General features: G+C 37.0%; 2 protein-coding genes and 1 long non-coding RNA gene across 9 annotated transcripts; 2 read left to right on the forward strand and 1 right to left on the reverse strand.

The window, feature by feature from the left end:
- Positions 1-999: 999 nt before the first annotated feature.
- On the forward strand, positions 1000-1866 carry LOC139187450 (PRA1 family protein F3-like). The gene has a single exon (XM_070816667.1). It carries the CDS (start codon positions 1131-1133, stop codon positions 1689-1691), a length of 561 nt encoding a protein of 186 aa, XP_070672768.1. The 5' UTR covers positions 1000-1130; the 3' UTR covers positions 1692-1866.
- Positions 1867-2241: 375 nt separating this feature from the next.
- LOC114822712 (uncharacterized) lies at positions 2242-3130 on the forward strand. Its single transcript, XR_011577749.1, has 2 exons — positions 2242-2381; positions 2905-3130. It is a non-coding gene; the product is annotated as an uncharacterized lncRNA (long non-coding RNA).
- A 3808-nt stretch (positions 3131-6938) lies between these two features.
- On the reverse strand, positions 6939-12455 carry LOC114822711 (inactive protein kinase SELMODRAFT_444075-like). 7 transcript variants are annotated; one of them, XM_029097716.2, is made up of 10 exons: positions 12332-12455; positions 10641-11019; positions 9990-10144; positions 9808-9902; positions 8624-9663; positions 8291-8451; positions 8111-8187; positions 7862-8009; positions 7625-7774; positions 6939-7495 (listed from the first exon to the last, which is right to left on the reverse strand). In XM_029097716.2, the coding sequence occupies exons 2-10, from the start codon at positions 10819-10821 to the stop codon at positions 7223-7225; spliced, it is 2280 nt and encodes a 759-aa protein (XP_028953549.1). In that variant the 5' UTR covers positions 10822-11019; positions 12332-12455; the 3' UTR covers positions 6939-7222. The 7 variants fall into 7 exon arrangements, with proteins under 7 accessions (XP_028953549.1, XP_070672767.1, XP_028953548.1 ...); XM_070816666.1 differs by having other exon boundaries at positions 12300-12428; XM_029097715.2 differs by having other exon boundaries at positions 12238-12428.
- Positions 12456-17322: the final 4867 nt, after the last annotated feature.

Below are 17322 nucleotides of genomic sequence, written 5' to 3' on the forward strand. Positions count from 1 at the left end.
CTAACAGGTTAGGATATTTTATGTCCCAACAACTTAGTCATCCAATAGTTATTCAATAAAAGACAAACAATATTATTTCAATTAAACATGAAATTTCAACTTTTTTCTTTTAGGTGAAGAGATTGTGAGTTTATTAGAAGACATTATCGAAGCTTACGATCATCGAGAATAGAAATCTAGATTATATCCGGAGGCTCCTCGTATCGACATACATCAAAAGCGGAAAATAAGGCTAACTTGGCCAATCTATAGGCCATCAAATTGGCAAAATAGCGGATGTGACAACTTGAGAATCCATAAAGCTGCCCGAACCAATTCTAATATCTTCTGCCACCAATCCTAGTTAGGGACTACTGGTATGAATACCACCAAGAGTTTGAATCACTTGTAGGGCATCACCCTCTCAAATAATTTGAGATCAATTCTTATCCAATGTTAATTGAACAGTTAAACAATTTATGATTTAGTTGATTTGTTGCAAAGAATATTTAATGAATGAATTTGAAACTAGACGATTTTGATCATCTTGTAGCATTCAAAAATCAGATTTGTATTGTTTGCTCTTTGTGTTTAGGGTAATTGTTGGTGGTGTCATGTTGAAGTTAATTTATTGATTTAGTTTGTGCAAATTCCTCTCCATATCAAGATTGGTTATTGGAGATTATGTACCTAATATGACATCCTCTTGTATTGTTTGGTTCTCTTATACTGTTCGATTTTCATCAATGAAATCACTATATCGTTGTTGTTCCCAAAAAATTGCGAAGATAGCCCAAAAAATTTTGACTGAAAAGGTTAGTAGCATCTTCCCCTATATTGTAGAAACAATCAAACGCAGACAAAACACAAGATGAAATAATGGCCATATGCCCATAAATAATTCACATAACACAAAAGTTGTCCAAACTTTAATCAACATCAACCAATCACAACACACATCATGCCATGCACATACCATCAAAACAGTGCACCTCACCACCACCCTATAAAAACCCCACTCACACATAATTTAATTCCCTTCACTCTCCCCAATTTCCACTGTCTCTTCGCCTTCCTCTTCTTCTTCGCTCTTCTGTCAACCTTCAACTCCCTCCCAACAGTCAAAAAGTCAAAGCCCAAACCACCGTCCGATGACCACCTACGGCACGATCCCGACCTCCTCCTCGTCTTCCCAAGGCCCCTCCGGCGAGTACATCTCACGCGCCAAGGACCGCATCAGGGCCGGCCTCGGCGCCCGCCGGCCATGGAAGCTGATGTTCAACTTCCGGTCCTTCAACTTCCCCTCCTCCTTCTCCGACGCCTTCGGGCGGGTCCGATCGAACGTCGCCTACTTCCGGATGAACTATGCCATCGTGGTGCTCCTGATCCTGTTCCTCAGCCTGCTCTGGCACCCGATCTCGCTCATCGTCTTCGTCGTCATGATGGCCGCCTGGCTCTTCCTCTACTTCCTCCGCGACGAGCCGCTGTTGCTGTTCGGAAAAACGGTAGACGACCGCGTCGTTTTGATCGTGCTGGCGGTGGTGACGATCGTGCTGCTGTTCTTAACCCACGCGACGGTGAATATTCTGGTGGCGCTGCTGATTGGGGTTGTGTTGGTGATTGCGCACGCGGCGTTGAGGAAGATGGATGACTTGCCGGTGGACGAAGAGAACTCTGCGTTGTTGACTACGCCTGCATCTTCCTCTGCTTAAATACTCCAATTCGATTCTCTGTTTTCTTTTTCTTTTTCTTTTTTTGTAATTTATGGGTTTTGGTGATCGAAGTTGTTGATTGTATCCGCCACTCTGCTGCTGCACCCAATTTGTTGGTTTGTGATGAATCTAGTATTTTTTTTTTTTTTTTTTTATGGTGGAAAATTGTTGTGCATTTTTGTTCCCGATTTTGTTTCCTACGTGCTCGTGTGTCTGTGTAATCTGGTTCTGCCTTGTCAAATGGTATTTTTACTTGTCCTCGCTCATGCTGATGAACTAGCCGATGAGCCGACCCTGGAGGAACCAGTCGTCATAACTTGAGTGGCATAGATGTTTCTGCGGAGTTGAACATGCTCAACTGCTCTTTTCTTAGATTGGAGTTGAACACACTTTTCTAAGGAACTACTAAAATTTTGTCTTTGCATTTCAGGATGCACTGCTCCAGAAACGGATCAAGTATAACTTGCAGGATCCCGATCTGCATCATTCTTTCATTATGTGGAGGGGATCTTCTGATTCCGGAGTCATATATATATATGTTTCAAGTGGAGTCGTGGTTTTGTTGACTCGTGTCATTTGATAATTTTTGCTTCAGGAATGCTCTCCGGTGGGGAAAGAATACCGGTTCAGCTAAAACTAAAGCGTGCTGGTTCAGCAGTTTATAACAGAGCATCTTCACTGGAAGCATTGGTCAGTGTCCTTGGACCTTGTGGTTTCCTTGAACATATTTTGGTTCACTCTCATCTGAATCCAAAAAAGAAACACACGCACACGCATGCAAGTTCGTTTTTTCATAATAATCAAGCATGTTCTTGATGGCACCATACTTGTTGATATTCTACATGCTTATTTGAAATTACAATCCTCTAGGTAACTTATGATTCACTACCCAGTAAACGAGATTATGAGTTGGTAACATAAATTGAATGACATTCTGAGTTGTTAACATAAACTGAACGAGATTTTGAGTTGCTAACATAAACTGAACGGGATTCTGAGTTGTTAACATAAACTGAACGAGATTCTGAGTTGTTAACATAAACTGAACGAGATTCTGAGTTGTTATTATAAACTAAACTAGATTCTGAGTTGTTAACATAAACTGAACGAGATTCTGAGTTGTTATTATAAACTGAACGAGATTCTGAGTTGTTATTATAAACTGAACGAGATTCTGAGTTATTAACATAAACTGACGCTTCATATTATGTAGGTTGGTTATCTTTACCTGAATGATATGGAACGTTTAGAAGTCATGGTAAAGTTGGGATTCTCAACAGATTCTTCTGAGCAGTTAATTTGAGAGGAGCCTGAGGAGGTAAACGGTACGTCAACACAAGCCGTTTCGTGCATTCATGCAGTATACTTATTTATTTTTCTTGATAGATTGTATTTGGCGGGGGAAAGGCTTTATGTTAATTTGTTTTCTCGTTGGTTTTCGATAGAGTCCTAGTTATGTCAATTTTGCATACATTGTTCGGCAATCTGCTTGTTCTTCTTGGCAGGCAAGCATCCTAGTGAACGAAGTGTTGCTTCTATATAATGGTGGGAGGAGATTTGGATCTTTGATTGTGGGTGGTAGGGGAGGTGCAAGTGGCGTTGCTGGGTGGTTGGGGAAGGGGTGAAGACCATTGAGTGTGTTTGGGTTTGCGGAGCGTAGGGTGGATGTCTGAGGTGACTTTGGTTGGGTTTCTTTTTTGTTTTCCTTTTTTTCTTTCTAAATCCATTTTATATGTGGGATAAAACAGAGATTTCAAAGTAAATAAAAATAAGTTCGGTTTAGAAAATTTGGGTCCCGAGTTAAAATTGACTTTAGCTTTGGATACTTCATTTGGAGAAGTGATTTCCGAACATTTTTTTCTTTATACTAACAAATCAAAGAAAATTTAATAAATCAAAAAAATTTAAATATCAACTCAGAATCTCGTTTAGTTTATAATAACAACTCAGAATCTTTTTAAACTGAACAAGATTCTGAGTTGTTATTTTTTTACACAACCAAGTCCTTTAATAAATCAAAGAAAATTTAAAGGACTTGGTTGTGTAAAAAATAAATAAATCTTTTTAATAACGAGGGAGATAAGTCATTCAATACTACGATTAACTAGTGTTCTAAAAAGCGTTCTAGGCGGATGCCTAGGTGTTGGGCAGTGGACCGTCACCATGATTCTTCCAAAAACATTCTATAAATCATCAAGGGTATTAGGCGGTGTCTAGGCGGCCGATTGGGTGGGCTAGGCGGCCTTGGCGGCAGACTAGGCGGTTCTGTAAAAAAATAATACGTCGTCATTTCACTACACCGCATAATATTGCAATGAAATCTTAAAGTTTGTGTATAAGATTATAATGTTGATGTGATATAAAATAACACACAATCTTAAACCTTCTTCTTGATAGTTGTAGTATGTGTAAGTAAGGATCGTTTTAGGCCAGGGATTAGGAGGAATGTTAATCTACACAAATTAAACTTTAAATCACTAAACTAGACTCAAAAATAGAAAACTAAACTTAAACTACTCAAAATAAGCTAAACTGATTCAAAACACACAAACTAAGTTAAATTGACTCGAAACAAGAACTCAAGGGTGATTTGGACGAACTCTAAACCATGAATGACAATGCTCCAAGTTAACCGTGAACTGGACAAATTAACCATTAGATTTTCCTAAATTCATTGAATTAGACTCAGCGACACAACCAAATTATTCTTATCAAGTTCCTTACATGAACTGTATAATAGAGATACATATCAAAGATCATTAAGTTCTATGAAAATCATAAGCATTGACAAAGCATTCGTAACTATGAACTACATGATACTCCTGTCAGGAATTTATTTAATGCGATCGTGACTAGCAACCTCCACTACTTGTAAATATAAGTTCATAACTATTAGGTGAAACTCCCTTATATTTTAGCATTCCTGCATGCAAACTAAGTAGGTCTCCTTAATCAACACACAAGAATAAGTTATCAATCAAATATATAAGTAAATTGCATTCACGATTTATGAAACAATAACTGGATGTAATCAATTCATATCACATATATGTTCAGCTTTGAATTCACCTCTAACTAAAACGAAATTAGTTCCACATGTTTGCAATTAAACAAAGACAATTAAAATTAAATATTGAACTAAAACTAAGGATAAAATACACCTAGAAACGTTCCAGCAATCCAAAGGTCTTAAATGGCAGGCATGGCTCCAAGCTTCTCCTCCTCCTTCCTTGCAAAGCTGCGACACTCTTAATATTTTTATCTCTGAATTTCTCTCTAAAGCTCTCCCCCCTCAATTTTGCGGCAAAGGTTGTATTTATAGGGTAGATACACGACATTGTTTGTGGAGGAAAAGGATTAGTTGTTAGCATTGTTTTAGGACTCCTAAAAATCAGATAAGAGGTGTTTAATATGAAAAGGAGTCCCCCTTGCAGCTGGAAATAAAGTAGGATAAGATAAGATAAGGTTAGTTTGGATAATGTTGGATAAGATAAGGTTGGTTAAGATAATGTTCCTTCATTTTAGTTGATTCCTTATCTTCTATGTCTTGAATTAATTTTTCCATCTCTTTAGCACATACCTAGCCTCTTTAAACTTCAAAAACGTCCATCCATTATGCTTCATATGTATGCTATCCATTCCAAGTCCAAAACTACTCCAAATTGCTCCAAATTGCTCTTTCTTGTCACCTTTGCCAATTGGACCTACAAACACACAAAAATAGCTTAAATCACTATAATAAACAAAAACTAACTCACTAAATGCAAAGAAACAAGCTAACAAAGTTGCATAAATATGCTACTATCAAATGTTTTACATGTGAGGCATGAAATTCTAATTGCACCAAATTTGAGAAGTAAAGTGTAATTTACCCTTCATATATGTTGATTAAAAGATGGGATGGGCTTGCATTTTAATTTAGGCCATAAATTTGGACCTCACCCCCGGCGGCTCCATCCTTTTCTTCATGACGAACGAGTGAGGACCACGTCACCAAAATTTGAAGAGTTAATATTTGTTTAATACAAGCGATATTCTACACTAATTTATATTAAATAAAGTGGAAAAAGTTTAAACTCGGAACTCAATAAGTTGAAGAAAAAGATCTTCGTCACAAAATTAATCCACCACTTGTGTTAAGTAGTTAACTCATCTCACTGAACCCACAAGCCACAACGGCCACTACTAATTGTAAAACTTGGTACGACCAACTTCGCACCTTAGTTAACTTCTCATCTGAATTGACTTACAACCAACATTTTGTCCAAAATTCTAAGAGTTAGTTTGGTATTATTGTGATTTGAAAAAAAAAAAAAAAACTGCTCATGTTGTTATTTGAGAATAAGCAGTTGTAAAATAAAGTACATGTTTGGTAAACTATAGTTGTAAAGGTGCTTTTAGCAAAAACAAGCATTGTTATAATGTTTGGTAAATTTTTATGTAAAACATTGTGATTTTGTAAAATGACCAAAAAATGCATAATAATGGATGTGTTTTTTTTTTTTTTTCTAGTACAATAATGGATGTGTTATTAATTTAATTTTTTTGGCAAAAAGGTCAATTATTAAATATACTTTGTTTCAAAAAAAATATTTATATCTTAATTGAAACCTATCTCAAATACTAATTAGTACGACAAATTGTTTTGAAATATTGAAATATTTCAAACAAAATAGCTAGGATTCATTTGCACGACATTATTAATGTACTTGAAATACCATCAATCAATTGATACATACTTCAAATAGAATAATTCAGAAGTTGTTCAATATAAAAGTAGTCTAACTAGATGCGTTCATCAATCTTTCATCTGGATAGTTGCACTATTCTTCATCATCGTCAATATCATTCTCTTCACAAAAGTCATCAGGGTCATCAAAAAGGCGATCACGTTCAAAATGCCTTCGAACGTAAACACCATAATTGGTTTAGGAGGCTAATGAAACCTATCATTCATGTGAGTTCCTATAAACAATATAAATTGTAGTGAACAACTGTTTTTTTTTTTTTTCTCAACTTGTCTCCTTGTTTAAGATAAAACCACTCACAATAGTAGCTACTTTCAAATCAGCATTGTGACATAGCTTACACAGTGAATTAAGGCAATTGAATTGTCATAAGTATGATAAGTTCAGAGGTGGAAATCTCAGTAGCTTGATTGAGACCTTATTTGCCAACTGTTTCAAGTGAGTCACCCAAATTTGGCATCAAAATGAAATCTGTAACTCAAATCACTGATTCTCAATAATCTTTAACAATCCATCTCAGTGAGTAGCTGTTATCCTTCTCATCTCCATATAGGGTTCCGTTGTTTATGGCTAACGGAACACGATTGAAGACTTGAAGTGGTATTTTTCATTAGATTCACCAATAAAAGTTTCCAAAACCTTGCTATTCTCTTCTTTTTACTATACACAAGTAAAATGCATGTGGCATTAACCAAAATATCAAAGGACTTATGGATTACGTTACAAAAAGGAGATCACATCTTTAGTCCACTAAATATGTGGTAGTTCTAAAAGGCGAGCGCTTCACAAATGGTTTTCGCATGAAGTCCGCCTTGCCCTGTCCCTCTCCCTCTCCCTAAAACCTGGCCTTAAATTCTCAAGAGAGAGCTTCTCGTACCCTTCCATCGCCTCATCTAGTAGCGGGCCGCTATAATGTTCCTTCTGCTGCTGCTGCTCTGACCAAAGTCGGCCACTCCGGCATCCCACATCATGACCATTCCGGCATCCTACATCATACCCGGGCGTTGACATGTAATTCGTGTCCATCATCATGTCACCTTCTAGCATGCGCAGAACCTTAAAGAACATGGACAAACATACATGTCTTTAGATTCAAGATAAGTTGCCTATTAATCCTAAAAGTGAGCTGTAACTGCTAGTCATTAGAACAAGTTCGGATGTCTTTTTTCCGGAGTTCCTCTTTACCTGAGACATGCGAGGCCTAGATTGAGGATCCCGCCGTATACATAGCGAAGCAGCGTGCAGCATGCAGTAAACCTCATGTTCGGAATAGAAGTTTTCAAGTCTGGGGTCAATCAGTTCATCAATGTCAAATTCTTCTAATAACGGGCGTGCCTGTGTTGGATCAAAAGTTATAAGCAATAAAAATCGAGCAACAGACTAGAACAAACATATGTATATTTACAACTTGCTTTATCATACCCATTCAGTGAGACATTGCTGCCCTTTAGGCCGGTTAAGGTCCACAGCTTTTCGCCCTGTAACAAGTTCCACCAAGACCACCCCGAAGGAATAAACATCAGCCTTTTCTGTAATTTGACCACTTTGAGCATATTCAGGAGCCAAATATCTGCAACACAGAACAAATCATCAGATAAATGCAGAGCAGCATATAACAGAGTTGGATGGAAGGTGAAATGGCATCAGCAAGGGCTGTTATTTGAGATTTACCCGAATGTTCCAATTACCCTTGTGTCCACACCCGTGTCCCCATCAGGCTGCCACCTTGCGAGGCCAAAATCCCCAACCTAGCAAGGAAAGTGGATAAAGTCAACAACATTTTTATCTACTAACTAGCTAACAATATACACAACTCATGCATCTGAAAACAGGACTACAAGTTCGCAGTACCAGTGGCTCAAAATCATGGGTGATGAGGATGTTGTTTGGTCGCATGTCACGGTGCACAATGCAACCCACTCTGCATTCTTCATGAAGATATCGTAGCCCTCGAGCTGCCCCTATAGCAATCTTTTGCCGTGCAGACCATTCTAAAGGCTCACGATGTCGCCCTGAAACAGACCCAGAAGATCTTTGTAAGTACGCAATATACACAACAACAACAAAGCCTTTTCCCACTAAGTGGGGTCGGCTATAAGTACGCAATATAGTTTCACAAAAAATTGACAGCAAGTATCATTCAATACAAAATACGTTTACCGCTGTCGGAAAAAGAAATATTACCGTATAGATGAGAATCCAATGACCCATTGCATATATACTCATAGACCAGCAATCTTCTTTTATCCTCGATACAGAATCCAATCAACATGACAACATTTCGGTGCTGAGCACAGCTCAGGACTTCTACTTCTGAACAGAACTCCTGATCACCCTGAGAACTAGCCAATTTGTGTTGCTTGACAGCAACAGCCTGGCCATCCGGTAGCACCCCTCTGTGAACGGAACCAAAACCTCCTTCGGCCAAAAAATTGGCTTGTGAAAATCCTCCGGTAGCAAGCTCGAGCTCTGCATAGCTGAACCACCTTGGAGGCTTTCCAAATACAGGTGCCTTGTGTTGACATATTGAACATAATGGAGGGGGGCCTGGAGGAGCATTTCTGGACAGTGAAATTGCTTCTCTCAGATTTCCACTGAACTCCATGTCAGCTCTATAATTGGGCATTCCAATTCCAGCATCTCTATCAATTTTTGAAAATTTCACTAAAAAGGCCTTGGAAGTAGATGCTTTCGAGTTATCGTTACTTCTGTGTGAGCTTTCTTCCATGTGTTGCGAGGATGGATGATGAGAATCAAGAAATTCAGCTATCCATGGTTGGAACCTCATACTACCTGAAGATGATAAATGTTCACTATCTGTGTCTGAACTACTGTCATCAAGTACTTTGTTTTCTTTACTAACTAATGATTCCACTTTCTTCAGATCTTCAATTTTTTCTGGAATGAAAAAAGGTGAAGTTCCTGGATCTGAACTTGACACCGATGAGGTACCAGCCTCAGTTGCTGTGAATGGTGTCCCAAGCTCTGGACTACTAGTTGGAGTCACAACCGGCCCTCGAATGGAACTCAAAGAATTATTCTTCTGGTTGGGATGTTTATCAGACCCTGCACCATGCTCAGACGGCAAGGAACTGGCCAATTCAGGTTCCTTTTTAGATGATCCATTCAAATTCAAGCGAAGAACCTTTGGCTGGGAACGCTTCATAACCACAATGTTGCACTGCAGCTCTTCCATGCAGTGTTTTTCCTCATGTTTTAGATGTCTGTAAAAATCACAAACCCATTAATGTTTAGGCAAAGGTATATAGTTTCAACGCAAGACATGGTGATCCAGAATCCTGTTAATAAAGTAGTAAACTACAAGTAATAATCCTATTTGTGGAAAAGATAAACAAATTGAGCATTACTTGTCTAAAACAACCCAACTGGCTTGAGCTTTTTTAGCCTCTACCGCCACAGAACCAGAAGGTGATCCAGAAATAATTTTTATCTTGACATTTATCTGCAAAATAGTCAAACAAGGCATCAATATACATGGAAATGTACGTTTTGAATACTAATAGGTATTATTAAATATCATTGAACTTACCTTATTTGGATCATAAACTTCATGGAGCTGAAGGATCATCTGAGAGCAGGAATCTGATATATCGCATTTCAGCTCAGAGGTTGTTCCTGTATGAGACTTCCGGTGACCATTGGCACAATCCCCTGCAAATCTTGGGAAGCCCCATAACTTTTTACCTGAATATTGGGGAACATGAATAAGTTGTCAGCATCAAAATTTGTAACATGTAAACAAATTGCGAAAATGGAAAGAGTTGCTGGATTTAGAGCTTAAAGACTAAGGTTCGACTTCAGAATTTTACTAAAACTTGAGTGCAAGTCTTTTTTCACAGCAATTAGTAGAGTTGTGTACTTGAACAATTCAATCAAACATCCTGATAACCTCCTCCAATAACTCAAATAAATTCAAATTGCATCGTAAGCTGTAGTCAGAGTCGATGAGAAACATACAGGCAACCTCACCAACGAAGAAAACATTAAAAGTTAATCAATGAAAAAGAATGAGCTACTACACAGTCCTAATGGCAATAAACAGAGAGTACCAACCCCTTTTGAAAGTAGGATGGTAAAACTAAAAAGAGAACTATTAGGATCTATGCATTGAAGTAAAACGCACCTATTACATATTCCTTAAACACGAAAATAGGCAAAAATTAGAAAAGTGTAAAGATACCTGAACTTTGAGAGGGCACAACCACAAGTAGTGTTATACAGTCACCAGGTTGAACAACATGAGTCAAGGCCCAGACCAGAGCAGTCTTAGGAACTTCTTTGGAGGCCTTAACCGTGACAACAACCTTCTCAGCGTCATCGGAGCCCTTCTCCTGCCTCCCCCGCTTCGGTTCTCGACTCATTACCAAATTTTACACCACACTATTGCAAAATCACCTTCCTTTAAACGTTCAATCTCAAATGCCCTCAAAACCACAAGCAAAGATACACATCCAAACGAATATTTCCATAATTAGATTGCCCCCCACTGTTCTAGATTCCGAACATATACCATCAGACATGCACCACCATTCCCTCTAGCAACCTAGCTGCTGTAGAACCTGCATTGAAAAGACCCTTTTACCCAAGTCACCTAAATTCCCAAGAACCTAACTTAGAAACCCAATTGGGATCCTCACTTTCTCAAACAGTAAAAAAATTTGTATGAACACTCCCAGATTGGTATCAATATTTTCCAGTTCTGGACACCCTTTTGGCTCTGAAAGCAAGATATTGATTCTCTACTTCAAAAAAACAAAAACAAAACAGTGCTTTGATTTTACACTTTCTGACGCCTAGCAACGATGAGAGAATCAATGCAGAATATGCAAAGCGACACAGAAGTATCAGACTGCTTTCGATCCTTCAAATAATTGAGGGGTGAAACAAGTGGGGCAAAAAGTAAAAACGGCCAAATCAAGTTCCTCAAAGAAAAAGCTTCAGATTTTCCGAGCCCACAGCATGATGTACCCAGAAAGAACAATCAAATCACCAGCAGCAACAAATATGTAGCAGATTCTGTTCAAAATCAAATAATTATGGACTGCAAAATGGTTGAATGGGGTAAAAATTAACAAATGTAAACTCAAGGTCCCGATCCAAAAAATTTCTACTGGCTTTCCTCAGTTTTCTCAGCAACCAAACAAATATCAACAAAAATCGAAGTATAAAATATTAAATTTGTACCAGTTAACATAAAATATTTTAAACCCAAATCAGCAGATTACAATATGCCTGAAATCTTCCCCAACCCACCACCCCAAAAATTCAGAAAAACCAATACAAAATCAACAATTTTTTAGAAAGCCCCATTAACACCAAGACTAAACTGGAAGAAAATACGGCATTTTACAACCAGCCCCACTTCACCCACTACGTGAAAACCATTAAAAATCCAGAAAATATTAAAAAAAAAAAAAAGGATAGCTTCTATAGGGACAATATGTCTATTCTATATATATGTATATATTTATATATGGATTAAAGCCTGAAAAAGCGATCAAGATTAAACCCAGCAGCAAAAAATTACCAAACAAAAAAAACCATTACCAAATTCAACTCTTGAATTTTACTCTTCCTTCACGGCAGAGAAGAACAGAGAACAAGGGAAAGTGAAAGTAAATCTTTAGGGTTTGTGGGGATTGAAGAAATGATAGATATGTCATAAATGGTAATGCAGGGAAAGTTCCTGTGAAGGTAATAAAATGTAAAATCAAAATCAATGAGACAGAGACTGAAGAGAGAGAGAGAGAGAGAGAGAGAGAGAGAGAGAGAATCACCGAATACAAATATTTACTGCATTGTTGTACAAGCTCAGAAACAATAAAACTCAAAGACTCACACACAAAGATGAGAGAGAGACAGACAGCTCACAGGTCAGAGACTCAGAGACCGAGAGAGAGGTGTCACTGTAATTTTCCGCAGTGGATCGCCGTCGAGGAGTGAGCTGTGAAAAATACACCTAGTTCTTGGTTTTATTACTGATTTGACCTTTTTTATATTGTTGTTTGGAGATTAGGAGACCGACTATCTCCAACCCAAAGCTAGCCATAAAGCTCGTTTTAACCCTCTAGTCTTCTAAAAAATTAATTTTTTAATGAACAATATAAGGTCATATTTCTTATCATCTCCAACCGAATGTCATAGGGCTCATTTTAGCCTTGTCATAAAAAATAGTCTTTAATCGAAGGTCAAAGGATCATAGGACCAAACATAATTTATTATTTAAAAATTACAAAAAAAATTTAAATCCAATGGCTAACTGACGTCACTTAGCCGTTGGATTTGAATTTTTTTTGGCTATAAATAGGGTGGATATTGGGTTATAATTCACACAACTTTGAATTCAATTTATTTCAATTCAATCTCTTTTAATTCAAGTTTGCAATGAATTCCAACTTTGGATCCTCTTCGGATTCCAACTGTGGGTCTTCATCCAATTCCAAATTGGAAGAAAAATAGGCATAGATGAGATGAGAAGATGAGGAGTCTAATGAAGAAGATGAAGCATGTCGCAACGCACAAAACATATCAGCAGCCATAGCTGCGGCCATGGTGTGTCAGCCAACTGCGCAACAACCTCAATGGTGTGGCTCTATTGCTGGTCACTCTTACAAACCACGAAACAGAGCGATGACGCATGCCAATCTGATGAACAACTACTTCAACCCCAACTTGGTGTACATAGAAGATGATTTCAGACGTCTCTTCTAGATGAGGTGTCATGTCTTCGAGCGTATACTTCGTGATGTCCGGCAGGTCAATCCATACTTTCGACAGAAGCAGGACAGAGCAGGCTGCCCTGGTTTCTCACCTCATCAGAAGGTTACTGTTGTACTCCGAATGATGGCTTATAGCTCCCCAACTGATTTGATGGATGAAACCCATGGTATATCTAAGTCTACATGCCTTGATACTCTTGAATAATTATGTGTCACAATTGTTCTGGTTTACAAAGACGAGTACCTCCCCAAACCAAATCAAGAAGATCTGGATCAGCTCATTCGCAAAGCTGGAGATCGTGAGTTTCCAAGCATGATAGGGTCATTAGACTGCATGCATTAGGATTGGAAGAACTATCCCACCGGATGGCAATGAGACTTATGCGGAAGGTCGAGAAAGCCAAATGTTGTATTAGAGGCGGTTGCTTCATATGACACATGGATTTGGCATGCTTTCTTTAGAGTCCCTAGATCCTAAAATGACATTACAGTTCTTGGTCATTCACCTCTCTTCAATAGCGTGACGAAAGGTAAAACACCTCAACTTGACTACTATATCAATGGTCATCAATACAATATGGGGTATTACTTGGCAGATGGCATCTACCCAAAGTGGGCGACACTTGTCCAAGCAATTCCAAACCCTAGGAATGACGCCGAAAAGTTGTTTACGTTACACCAAGAGGCATACCGGGAAGATGTTGAGAGAGCTTTCGGTATTTTACAAGCATAGTGGAAGATCATTAGAGAACTAGCAAGAAAGTTGAGTCGAGAAAATTTGGACTCCATAATTATGTTTTGCATCATATTACACAATATGATAGTGGAGGATAAACGAAATGAGTGTATTGATGGAGAGTCCGATGACAACCAAGACGATCCAAATAGGTCAAGAATGGCTCGTGCAAAAATATATGATGGGCCTAATTTGTCTTTCAATCCAAGAACTGGTAGTAACTTTATAAATGAGTACATGAGACGTTATAGAATGATACGTTCCCGTGCCACAAACAAGTACCTAGAACAAGATCTTGTTGCACATCTTTGGGGCAAAAATAACATGGAGTAAGCGTTTAAGTTTTATGTTGTTAAATGTTTTTAAAAATGTTGTTTAAGTTTCATTTTGTTAAATGTTTTTTTTATGTTGTATAATTTTTATGTTGTTTAATGTTATTTAATGTTATTTAATGTTGTTGAATATTGTTTAATGTTGTTTCATGTTATTTCATGTTATGTAATGTTTAATGGTTTAGAAGTTATAGGAAAAAAAAGAATTTTTACAAAGTTTAAAACATATTTTGTAAAAAAAAATATAAAAAATAAAACTATATAAAAATAAATAAAAATAACGACTAACAGTCATCAACTAGCTGTTACAAATTTGAATTGGAGCCCGGCCCAGGGCCAGCTGGCTAGTTTGGGCCGGCCAGTTGGCCATATGGCCATTTTTTGTCTAGTGGGGCCCACGAGCCCTCTGCCCTGGCCCTAGGGCTATTTTCGGCGGCCCTCTGGCCTTCTAGATCATTCGATTTGAGATGGCCTTACGGGATCGTTTTTGTATCTAAATTATTTAGATCGTTTTTGTATCTAAATTATTTATTAATAAAACTCTGATTATCAACCAAAGTAATTATATAAACATAAATTTTGCTTTTTTTATAACAACCTCACAGCTAAATTAGTATAAAATCCTTTTTTTGTTTTTAATAAAAAATATTATTTACACTAACTTCATAACGAATCGAAGTAGCAATAATATATTTTTTTTAAACTAATCACACATTATAATTAAAAAATTAAATAAAATAAGATTTTTCACATACAGTGTTCGTGGGTATCTGCAAATATGTATGGCCTGAAGCATTGTTTGGTTGCTCTTTTTGCCTTTATAAATACGACTTGAAGCGGTTGTCTAGGGGCAATTAATTTAGATTTCAAAAATGTGGTTGCCCGCTTAAATTTTCCGTTTTTCATTTTTTTACACAGCAATATATATATATATATATATATATAGATATGCATGAGAAAGTGACATGTTTTAAAGTGAGCCATATTATAAAACAATCTGAGTGAATTGGTACAGAAATTTTCATTTTTTTACTGTCGAATATATCAAGTAAGAGCATCTCCAAATGAGATGTCAAAATATACACATCAACTATAATAGTAAAAAAAGACCACACTAATATTCTACAACCGAAGTGCCAAATCCTATATGACGATGATATGGATTGACATCAAAAGAGGTTGCTGTCAAATTTGATAGCAGCTTCAAATGTTTTTTTATTAATTATTAAATGTATTTTATTAATTTTTAATTAGTTTAAACATTTATTTTAATTAATGTTGAGTTGACCGATGCAATTATCCTACTTTTTTCTTCTTTTCAATCAAGGAATGTGAACTAATTACTGATTACTTTATATGTCTTTTATTAAATTTTAATTAGTTTAATATTTATTTTATAAAGTAATAATTTAATTTGACATATTGGTTGGAGAATAAAACTTTAAAAGATGTCAAAGTGTCATATAAGCTGTCAAAATTTAAATTTTATGTTCAAAATTTGATATCTCATTTGAAAATGGTCTAATACAATTAAAACACATTACTAATTGGTTTTGTAATTTTTTTTTTTGAACAAACGATATTATCTAAGTAAGGGAGTGGGAGAGTGAATCAAGCCTCATAATAGACTTGCAATAATGTGGTTCAAACTCGCATTTGGTGAGAATCGAACTTAAGACCTTTCATTTACAACATAGCCGGCCCTGAGGGTGTGCAAAAGGTGCCACCGCACAGGGCCTCCGATTTGGAAGGGCCCCCAAAGTTTCTTTACATGTAAACAGATACCTATTATATACTTAAATGTGCAAGAAAATAATAATCACCACATTAGCGCTAGTGGTGTAGGCCTTTTAATCTTCTTGCACATGGCCCGGGTTTGAGTCCTTGTAGAACTATTTTGCTATTTTTAAGTTTTGCAAATTTATTAACTTAAAAGTTGATAAGTTTTACACAAAAAATCATGCAACATATTTCGAACTGAAGACCTTTCAAGACAGGAAACACTCTTGTCCACTCAAAGTGGTGCTCTAATTTGTAGTATTTAAATTTTATAGATACAAATTGAAAAAAAAATAACAAAGAAAATATAGTATTAAAAAATGAAGAGCCTCCATCTAAATCTTGCACAGGGCCCTTAAATTCTCAGGGACAGCCCTGATTTACAAGTGGAGAAGAATACAAGTAGACAATAGTACTAAGTGGTGTAATATTTGTTTAAATTAAAGGTTATTCAAGGAAATTAGTTTGATTTAAGGGGAATTTAATTTGAATAAAAGGTTCTTAAAAGGAAGTGAGGGAGAAGGTGGAAGAGTGAATTAGCCGAAAAGTTGTATAACTTGATCATTTCAATGTCCTAAAGTTATGCTAATTATTTGAGCTATATTTAGCTAAAATTAAAATTGATTGAGGTTTAAATAATGTTGTGGCAAACTTCTTTTTATTCTGCCAACCTAATTGGGTAGTGTCCTTAAATTTTGAAAAAAATAATAGTAATAAATACAATGATAATGTAAGATTTATTAACAATTAAATGATAATGTAAGATTTATTAACAATTAACTCTATTTTGATATTTGCATATCCGATCATAAATAAGCTCCCTTCGTGTATGGATCAATTTTGTTCGAGGTATTGAAAGCAAAAGGTGGCGGGTATCATTAACCAAATGGCCCGTCGGAAAAGTATCATCGGCTGCATGGCTGTTAAGAGTCTCAAGAACCATCGTAGCATCCCCCTTGAATTCGTTGCTTCTGTACTAATTTCTCGTGCCAATAAAACCCTTGCACACGCTGCTTCTAGTTCTACCTACCATGGCGAGGAGATGCCTTCGAACTTTATCGTCATAGCCGTCACGAATGGACCTGCCTCATCTCACAACACCACACCTACGCCCCCTACTTCATGTTGCTCCTCTCATGCTCCGTCGAAGTTACACTTCAACCATCCATTCCCTGGTTTATTCCATGTCACCACGGCAACAACATTGCTGCTGCACTTAGTCTTTCTATGCCATTTTTGATACTCCTGAAGCCACTTCTGATTTTTGCAATGAACCTCCATTTGGTGTAGAAATGT

Source organism: Malus domestica, chromosome 17 (assembly GCF_042453785.1).
Source record: "Malus domestica chromosome 17, GDT2T_hap1".
NCBI classification, from domain to species: Eukaryota; Viridiplantae; Streptophyta; class Magnoliopsida; order Rosales; family Rosaceae; genus Malus; species Malus domestica.

Excerpts from the sequence above, each read along its gene's own strand:
- LOC139187450 (XM_070816667.1), top strand. The coding sequence starts at position 1,131 with ATGACCACCTACGGCACGATCCCGACCTCCTCCTCGTCTTCCCAAGGC.
- LOC114822711 (XM_029097716.2), bottom strand. The coding sequence starts at position 10,821 with ATGAGTCGAGAACCGAAGCGGGGGAGGCAGGAGAAGGGCTCCGATGAC. Across the intron at positions 8,452-8,623 it reads ATTGGATTCTCATCTATACG|GGCGACATCGTGAGCCTTTA; the intron begins GTAATATTTCTT and ends GGTCTGTTTCAG. Across the intron at positions 7,496-7,624 it reads CTAGGCCTCGCATGTCTCAG|GTTCTGCGCATGCTAGAAGG; the intron begins GTAAAGAGGAAC and ends ATGTTCTTTAAG.